The following is a 10,220-nucleotide window of genomic DNA, read 5'->3' as shown; positions in this document are numbered from 1 at the left end:
CCTTCTTTTAAATCTTCTTGTTTTTTTAAGACTAGTTTGCTTTAATCCCGTCTTGTCATGTGTCTTTTTTTTTTTTTTTTTTTTTAACACACCAAACCTTGAAAATAAAATTAAATCATAGCTCGTCATTCCTTAACTACAGAAGAGAAAAATAGCTCGTCATTCCTTACAGAAGAGAAAAATGTACACAGTGTATTTAATTAATCATTACGATAACGATAATAATTGTGATGAATAATAAACCGTAATATATTAAATTCCTCACAGTGTTTGTGTTTTGGTTTACGGGAGTCTTTTTAAGAAGAGTTTATGGTAACGCTTTCTGTGAAGGCCATGTAGTTGAGGCCAAAAGTTTACATACACCCAAGGCATTCAAACACAATTCTTCACAACTCCACACGTTTCATGTTATCATACATTTCCTGTGTTAAGTCAATTAGGCTATTTAGTTTATTTACATAAGCAGTAAGTTAGAAATAATAGCTGAGAGATTTATTTCAGCTCTTGGTCACTAAATCAGTTTTTCAGTTCATCAAAAGTTTACATATGTTTTATTACTGTTTGCCTTTTACTTGCATGAACTTGAATGAAACTCTTGGTAAGGCCTTCCACAAGCTTCTCACAATACTTTTTTTTTTTTTTTTTGGTGCCCATTTCTCCTGGTAGAACTCCGGTTTGTGGGCCTCCTTGCTCAGACACACATTTTCAGTTCACATATTTTCAATGGGATTCAGGTCAGGGCTTTATGATGGCCAATATGTTCACTTTGTTGTCTTTAAGCCATTTTGTTATGCCATTTATTTCCTGAAGTGCACCAGTCTCTTTTCCCGCAAACAGCCTCACGACATGATGCTGCCACCCCCATGCTTCACAGATGGGATGGTGTTCTTCAGATTAAAAGCTTCACCATTTTTTTCCTCCATGCTTTGCACTGATCATTATGGTTAAACATTTAAATTTTTTTTCTGACCAAAGGACACATTTCCAAAAGGCTTGTGATCACCTGCAAACTTCAGTCTGACTTTATATCCCGGTCTTGGAGTAGGAGCTTCTTCCTTCTTTCAGGCCATGGCATTGTAGGACTCCCTTAATGGTGGTTGTACATGCTTTGGTACCTGATGTTTCCAACTCCTTCAACCGGCTCCTTTGTTTTGGAGTACAGTTGAGTTCATTTGTCTCCTTCCTGAATGATGCAGTGTCTGTGTGGTCCCAAGATTTTTATTTTTGCATACAGTTTTTTTATACAGATGTTCATGGTGCCTTCAGTTCTTTGGAAGTTGTTCCTAAGGTGGAACCGGAGTTGTGGAGGGCCACAGTTATTTTTCTGAGATCTTGGCTGACTTGTTTGGATTTTCCCAAGGTGTCTATGGCAAAAAGGCACTGCTCTAAAGCTAGGCCACAGATGGGCTCCTGATTACCTCCTTATTTTGATAGTTGGCCAATCAGAAGCATCTAAAAGTCATTACATCCATTTCTGAAATCTTCCAGACTGTTTAAAGAGACAGCCAACTTGGTGTATGTAAACAATTGATCCGTTGGAAATCTAAACCTAGTGAATTAAAGCTGAAATAAAACTGTCTGAGTGATTATTTTGAAATGACCTCTGATGTGAACAACGTAGATGCTCTAACTGACTTGCCAAAAGAGATTGTGTGGTAACATGAAATGTGTGTTGTGAAAAACTGAGATTGAATCTCTTTATCCTTGGTGTATGTAAGCATTTGGCCTCAACTCTATATATAATAACCCAAGAATAAATTCATAACCTGCTGTTAGGCATTATATATGTAAGTATACTTACTTACGAAAAGTCATTACAGTTCACAGCAATGCTTACGATGCTGAATAAGTTGTTAACAGAATTCATTAGAAGTAGAGTTTATAATACAATATATCACCAATACCATAAACACCCCAGTTTATTAGCACATTATATTTAGTTCTTGGTAAAGTGCATAGTGTGCTTTCCTGATAATTCCTTCAATAATTTTATTTTTATTGGGGGAAAAAAATCTAAACTGGTCTTGCAGTGTACTATAAGATTATAAAGATGCTTGCTTTGTTCAGTATTGGTGTTGTCATCAGAGACTTCATGTCTGATGTTATTTTATTTAGAGCGTGCATAAGGCATTATTTTTTGGTATGTACTACCCATAATGCACTGCATAAGAGCGTACAGCATACATCAGCTTAAACTGGCCATTAAATGGTATTAGAGCTGTGATTTGATTCTGTATGTTGATATATTTCCTTTTGAAACAAGAAATCTGAGAGTTTGCTGGCAGGGGCGGGACAAACATGGTGTAGAGAGCATATGATTGGCCACAAATCGGATGAGTACAGGATGAGTCATTTAAAAAATGTCACTGTTTTCCTGGAAATGATGAATGGTAAAATTTAAATATGAATATCTATATCTATTTAAGAACATCTATGCTTGTACAAAAAGCTCTAAACTGTTAGTTTGGATATAAAACATTACTGTAATTATATGATAGCTAATTTTACACTTCATTCCATGTTTTCTGAATCTTATAAATGTCCTGATGTATGTGGCTTATAAATCTGAATAACTGGTTAGCCAGCTGGCTAATTTCTGATTAGATCTTTGCTAGTGACTCTTCTGTGAAAATCTAGCATTTGGTACATGCCCCTGCTAATTCAGAAATTAGCTAACAAACTTTTCTCTTTCTTCATTCATTCACACTCTCTCTCTCTCTCTCTCTCTCTCTCTCTCCTGTCTTGCACTCAGGATGGACAGACGCAGGCGTACGAAAGATAAGGTCGCTTTATTCACAGTTTCTCTCTTTTTATTGCTTACAGAGGAGTTGGTGACAGAGCAAAGCATGAGGGAAGTGAGGGATTACAAAAAGACGAGGGGAGAGAGGGAGAGAAGAAGGGAATGGTTTCTTTCTGTCGCCTCTCTCCACTCCTCTACTGTCTTGACTTTCTCTTCTCTCTCTCTCTCTCTCTCCATCGCTCCAGCCGTCCCCTTTTTTTTCGACACTTCTCATTCTTTTCTGGTTTGAGTGAGGAAAACAAGATGGCAGATGCTGGATGCTGGACTTTTCTATTGTAGAAGGAAATCCCTCCATTTTGTTTTCTGTTTGCCCACCCCAAAAAAAAAGAACGAGTGATGTAAACAAATCAGCTGTTGCAGCTAGAGCCAAGAGGTGATGAAGAAAAGGAAGAAAAGAGAGGAAGAAGAGTGACAGAGAAAGAGAGATCGAGACGATGGTAAAATAAGATTTTATTGCAAATTAATCCCTTTTTTTCCCCCACGGACTGACGCCACAGACACGGTTTTCCTGCGCTGGCGTGTTTACGAGACGAGTCTTTCGGAGGAGTGCGTGGAAGGAACGAAGTGCTCGAGAGTAACAAAAAGGAAGGAAGCAAGAAAAGGAGGGATAAAGGACGGGCTGGCAGGGTGGAGCAGTTGTGAGGGACGCACGTTCATCTCTTCTTCTTCTTTTCTTCGGCTCTTACTCTTCCTTCTCCTCGCCGTGTGTGATGACGTAGCAGATGTTCTTGTAGTCAACGTTGCCGGCCACATCTGGGGGGAAGGCGGCCCACAGGTTCTTCATCTGAGAGAGACAGAGAGAGAGAGGAATTACATTTTGAAAAATGAGTGTGTATATATATATGAGAGAGAGAGAGAACAGCAACAAGGTGGTGTGATGAGGCTTGAAGATGATTATTTTCAATAACAGCACATTCCGAAGTGCTTTATTCTATTTTATACAGCAGCTATTTCCCAATGATTACAAGTTTTAATTTATTATAGACCGACTTGCTTTTTGTCCATTTATAGCTACAATTAATGTTATGAAACATCCACAAAACAAGTTCGTTCCTGTTCTCACTTACGTTACAGCAGCAATAAACAGTCATTCACCAATCTCTTTTTTCTGATTCTCGAAGTTACAAGTTAATAAGACCAAAAAAAAACAACCGCACCTTATCATGTTACCGAGAAACCGCAAGCTTAAACTCCTCCATACTGAAGACTTCGTGCCATGCAGAAAACTTGAGAACGTGCTAACACTATGGAGACTCCTTCCATAAATGTCAAATAAACATCTCCTTAGAGAAAACCTTCAATCTTCAGTATCCATGATTATTTGTTTCTTTATTAAATCATACATTTTTTCATCTGTTTCTTATTACCCATAGATTATGGGGGTTGTCCACCATAAAAGTTTCTGTGAATGAGCTGTTACTATAGAAACGATAACTTCAGAGCTGCTGCTATAGAAAATTATTTGCCACTGCACAATCCAAAGGGGGTGCAAACTTTTGCACTCAGACATTCATAGTAGTAACCAGTACCCTGGTTGTATTATAAATGCATTAAATATTGTATTGTTTATAATGTACTGATATTATGTTGAGCATTCGATTTTTTTTTCTTGGTTTTGATCCTGATTGCTGATTTAGCAACACTACTCAATCAAACAGCATGTGCTTCTCGTGAATATGTTGTATGAAATGGCAAACGTTAAGGCGTGTGTTATTTAGAATTCAAGCTGTAGTCTCGTGGCGGATGTCAGGTGATGTTTTGAGCTCACCTCCTCTGCGGAGAACCTGTCGCACTGAGTGGTCAGAAGCTCCTCCAGGCTGCGCAGGAAAAATAAATGTTAAAATATTATCTGTTATAAATAATATCTGTGATTTATATAATCAAAGTTACATTTAAAAAAAAAATTAAAAAATCACATAAGCGGGGGTACTTACAACTGCTTCTTAATGGTTCCTGTGCCCTCGGGGTCCAGGACCTTGAAAGCGGACACGATGACGTCCTCGGGATCAGCGCCTGGACACACCAGACAAAGCCATGCTCGATGTATTACACTGAGTGGTGTAGGTGTGTGTCCTGTTTACTGAGAGCTTATACATGTTAATGGTGTGTGTGTGTGTGTCTCACCCTTCAGCTTCTCTCCGAACATGGTAAGGAAGACGGTGAAGTTGATGGGGCCGCTGGCCTCCTTAATCATGGCCTCCAGCTCCTCGTTCTTCACGTTCAGCTGACCTGCAGAGAGAGAGATGGAGACGGTCATTAATAATCACTGAAGGATTCTCGGCATTCCCGAGTGCCTGAAACTTCACACAAGTCACGTTGACTTAGTTACTACTTCCTTCATCCTGTCTGTCATCTGTCCATCTGTCTGTTTGACATCTATCTATATCTATCTATCTATTTACCCATTTGTATCTTTGTTTACCTGTCTGTCTGCTTATCTGCAGATTTGTCTAACTGTCAGTCTACCTGTCTGTCCTTGTTTTCTCTCTGCCTAGGGTTAATCTATGCCTTGGTCTCTCTATCTTTCTGTCTGATTATCCATCTATCTACTTATATAGCTATCTGTCTGTCAGTCTGTATCTTTCTGTCTGTTCTTCTGTCTAGGTTTAGTCTATGGAATATTCTATGGCTTATCTGTCTTTTTTTTTTTTTTTTTTTTTTTTTTGCTCAGGTTAGTTTATGGCTTGTTGTCTCTTTCTGTCTGTCTACTCATCTGTCAGTGTGTCTATCTCTCTCTCTATCCACTCGTCTATCTTGTTCAGGTCACCTCTGTGTTCAGTTCTTACCCATTGAGGCCAACACGTCCCTCAGGTCATCCTTGCTGATGATGCCGTCTCTGTTCTGGTCAATGATTGTGAAAGCCTAGCAAAGATACAGGAGAAAGTTTTTATTATTTTCAGAGCTTCTCTGGTTTGTAATGTGACATGGCGAGAAAAAAAAAAAAAAAAAAAAACATGTGCTTTTAAATCCATCAGTGTGTTGAGTGTGTTTTCGAGCACCGCCTCTCTGCCCTTGTTATGTCCTTTTAAAATCTCATGAAACCCAAGAAGACCCTCAGGACCTCCGAAAACAGCTGCACACCCTTCCACCCTTCCTTCATCTCCTTCACACTCACACACACACTCCCCGTTCAGTTTCTCCGTCAGCGTAATATGGCAAATCAGATCCTGCAGTAATGTCAGGCATCTCCTCGCTAGTGGTGGTATCATTTACACACACACACTGAGTTTCCTTACTTAGATCATACACTAAAGACACATGATTAACCTCACACACACAATCCCTTTTATTATTCTTTAAATTTAAAAATGAACTAATCCTACAGTCTTTAAAATAAAATACACCATACACAAGTTCAGAGAGTTAATCAGTTAATTAACAAATCTCAATTCTGTAGCTAGCTGATGTTAATTATTTAGCTGGCTAAAACTTTATACCCAGCACAGTGATGGTGGAACATCAACATTTACCTCAGAAATGTTGGTAAAATACTACGAAAAAACTCCATACTACTGGAATTACACTGTAATTCCACTTACAGCTGAGTTCGCACTGAGAAACGTTACCAAGACGTCGCTCAGTTAGCGTTCGACACTAAGTATAATTGCAGTATAATTTTCTTTTCTTAGTAATTTACCAACACATCTGAGGTAAATGTTGATGTTCCTGACATTTCTGTCTTATTTACACTGGTACTGTGCTGTGTATAAACAGCTAGGTCCTAGCTAGCTAAATAATTAACATCAAACATTAGCTAGCTACAGCGATTTATGCTAATTAATTTACTGAACTCATTGAACTTGTTCTGTTTCATTTTTGTTGTCACTATGCATTTTCACTGTGTGTAAAAAATAAAGTGCTAGCTAGCTCACTCATTAGCTAGCTTAGGCTTGACATCTAGCTTGGGCCCAATTGCTAGCAGCAATGTTCTTTAACAACTTGAGAGAGAAAGCTAAATTTGAATAGCTGAAAAATTTAAGTTTCTTTCTTCCTTCTTTTGCTGTTTTCTCTCTCTCTCTCTCTCTCTCTCTCTCTCTCTCTCTCTCTCTGTGTGTGTGTGTGTGTGTGTGTGTGTGTGTGTGTGTACATGCTCACTAAAGCCTGCTGCTTGAAGAACAGCTGAGTGTCAGTGAAAGTGGGAGAAATTTCTGCTAATGACATTCTTGTGTTTATTAACATTAGAGGGAGAGTCATTTGATCTTGTGTGTGTGTGTGTGTGTGTGTGTGTGTGTGAAGCCATAATTCTTCCCTTATTAACACCCCAGTGATGGAGGCTAAAGATAGACACGGCATGTCTTTCCTTTTCAAGGGAAACGTATTCTGACACACCGGTGGCTAATTTATGAATTAGCATGCTTCAGCTCATCCATTCACTAAATGATGAATTAAATTCAGGTACATCTTCGTCAAAAAACACGGTTTAACGTAAGCAAACAGTCCGATTTGTGTAATTAACTCTGGCTGACACTGACACATGAGTACACACACTGCATCTTAAGTCTTCTTTGGATTTAATGTGTGTGTGTGTGTGTGTGTGTGTGTGCACCTCTTTGTACTCCTGGATCTGGCTCTGCTCGAACATGGAGAAGACGTTGGAGGATCCCTCTCCTCCAGCTGCCCTCCTCTTGGCCTTCTTGGGTGCCTGTGGATGCACAGATCTCAGGTTTAATACGCACACACACACAGCATGCTCACTGTGTTTCTCTCAAAGGAACACCCACAAACTTTACAGATCTGCATCATGAGCTACACACACATTTCCTCTGCTCATTCTCAAGTGGAAATCCAGCAAAAAAAGAGAAAAAATTGGACTAGTTTTCTGAAATACTTATTTATTTACTTGTTTGTTTGTTTTCTGTCAACTAATTTTTCTTGAAGATTGCATTATAAAAGTCACCAGCCATCTCCAGTATCTCCTGGAGTCTATACGTCATTCAAGATAATTATCCAGTACTTAAATAAGATATAAAAGCAGATGTAAATATCTAAATGTAATTTTAGTGCTAAAAATTACTAAACCTACAACCTACAAGTGTAGTTCAGAGAACTCCAACATCAGCGCACACTTCACAATCTTCTGGTCCTACAGAAATGTTTCCACCCAGAATAAAAGTGTGCAGGTACATTTTACTTCCCTGTTAATGTTTCCTCAAAGGAGCGACTGTGGTCCTAATGGTCCAATTACGCACCTTAATTGAGTTTTTAACTCGTACTACATCCTCTGGCTAGACTAACTTTTAAAGGAACCAAGATCAAACGTTTGTTCCCTTAAAGGTACAGTTTAGGACCCTTTTCCTGAGAGCTACTCTTGGTCTAGATTGGAAACTAGGTTCATTTACCAAAATAACAAAATTCTTGGCTAGTTTTTTTTTTTAGTAGTACAAATGTGCAGCTTAATTGAGCCTGAATTTTGTGTGCTCACTGTTCAGGTAAAATTTGTATGAATGCTAACACGCGCGAGGGATACCTTACATCGTCATACAAATGAAATTTTACGAAAAATTCTGACAAGCTCTAACCCCGCCCCTCGCCTTAACCTTCACCATTCCAGACATTTTCACGAGCCTCAGTCTAACTTTTTGTATGATTTCTTACGAATTTTTTTATGATCATTTAAAAAAAAAAAAAACAATGATTTCTAAATCAAAGAATGGCTTAGAAAATATTCATCCTGTCCGGGTTTGGTGAAGCGCACGTCCACATGTACGAAAGAATCCAAGTATCCGAAAAAGCGTAAACCCTGTCGAGAGCTTCAAGGATGCTTCCAAGCATGTTCTTACTCACCATGTTGAGACGGTGTGTATGTGAAGTTTAAGAAGCTCAAAGAAGAGAAGACTGTGTGAAGCCGCGTCTGGGCCTCGTCCCCCAGGGGGCTTATATACCTCCCAGCGTCCTCTAATTATAGCCCAGGCCTTAAGTTTGGCTTGACGCTGAGAAGATGGACTGAACGGATGGAGGGATAAGATTTTGGGGGGAAGGGGTGATGAAGGGACAGAAGTAGGGATGCTATCGCCTTACGCACTCTCCGAAATAGCCGCCAGTCTTGGAATGGGGGCCGAATCCGATACTCTGATACAAAGTGGACTAATATGGCCATGACAGAAATGACCCAGCGTCCCTGTCTGACCGTGCGTCCACCCATCCCTCCTCCTTCAGACCCAGCCCTTCTTTCACCTCTCCGTCAGTGTAATCCCTCGCCTGTATTTTTGGTCTGGGAATTTCACTTTGCCTTTTAGTGACGTGACGTTTTGTATCTTCAGCATCTGAGCACTATGGGTTTATATTTTCACACACTGAAAGTGCTGTGTGCTGCATTCATATATCATTAAATCTATATAAAGTATACAAAGGTACAAGGTCTATATCAAGCTATAAATAATACATTGATACACATATTTAAGGATTTAAAGAGATAAAATGCAGTAAATTTACATTTTGGACACCTTGTGGTTGAGCATTTTCATTTAAATGACATCACTAAAATTTGAAAATATAACCAAGGCATAAGGGAATGGAGAAATATCTGTTATAAAATGTTTAGTGACCTAAGGAATGTTAGAAATGACTATTTTATTGGAATGATCTAGAGCTAGAAAAAGTTTTATCACTCAGATTAGACACCCCACATATTTACGGTTTACAGTTAATACTAGTGCTGTCTATGTAGCGAGTCTTTTATCTATATGCTTAATGGCTTTACTTTTTAATAAAACACTCATTTAGAGATACATTAGGATCTGAGAGCGTGCAGTTAATAAATTTCTTCAAAGTTTACCTTACCTTATTTAATTGCTATTCTGCATCACTGCATTGCTTCATCGCTGGCATGAAAACAATTCATGCGTTTTTAAACTAATAATACTGTGATTAATAAAACATAACTCCAGGGGTTCAAATACTTTTGACTGAGCGTGTATGTATATGGAAAAAGTTTCCCGAGTTGTGCAGGTGCTTAAGTTGATTTTCTTCACTATTACCTGTGTGTAGTTTACACCTACAAGTTTGTCAGGTTTTTCTCTTAGAGAAAGAGTTTTTTAAATTTAGCTTTTTCATTTTAGGCCCCCCAAAAAAAGACGTGATAAAAACTGTGGACTGAAAAAGATTTTATTTTATGGATCAAAAAGGCAGTCAATTCTTTCTTTTAAAATGGAAAAGAGAAAAAAATAGAGTTTAGACTCATATAGTAATACACAAAATATAATAAGGAGGCAAGATTCAAATAAACATCTCATCGTAGCTGAACATGATGAGAATATTTGAGGTATATAGTGATTAATAGTTGTAAAAGTGGACATTGTTACCATAGTAATATACAACAGCTAATAATAATAATAATAATAATAATAATAATAATAGTAATAATAATAAAAGAAGCAGACAAAACAATGATTTGTCTGCTTCATCATGATGCATCATCATG

At 38.3% G+C, this 10,220-nt stretch overlaps 1 protein-coding gene across 1 annotated transcript; it reads right to left on the bottom strand.

The window, feature by feature from the left end:
• Nucleotides 1-2,770: 2,770 nt before the first annotated feature.
• mylpfa (myosin light chain, phosphorylatable, fast skeletal muscle a) lies at nt 2,771-8,740 on the bottom strand. Its single transcript, XM_026916969.3, has 7 exons — nt 8,585-8,740; nt 7,347-7,442; nt 5,587-5,662; nt 4,925-5,029; nt 4,735-4,813; nt 4,569-4,617; nt 2,771-3,584 (listed from the first exon to the last, which is right to left on the bottom strand). The coding sequence occupies exons 1-7, from the start codon at nt 8,585-8,587 to the stop codon at nt 3,483-3,485; spliced, it is 510 nt and encodes a 169-aa protein (XP_026772770.1). The 5' UTR covers nt 8,588-8,740; the 3' UTR covers nt 2,771-3,482.
• Nucleotides 8,741-10,220: the final 1,480 nt, after the last annotated feature.

This window comes from Pangasianodon hypophthalmus, chromosome 13 (genome assembly GCF_027358585.1).
Source record: "Pangasianodon hypophthalmus isolate fPanHyp1 chromosome 13, fPanHyp1.pri, whole genome shotgun sequence".
In the NCBI taxonomy this organism is placed as follows: domain Eukaryota; kingdom Metazoa; phylum Chordata; class Actinopteri; order Siluriformes; family Pangasiidae; genus Pangasianodon; species Pangasianodon hypophthalmus.
Note: the sequence above shows the minus strand (reverse complement) of the source record. Positions and strands in the feature narration are given on the sequence as shown.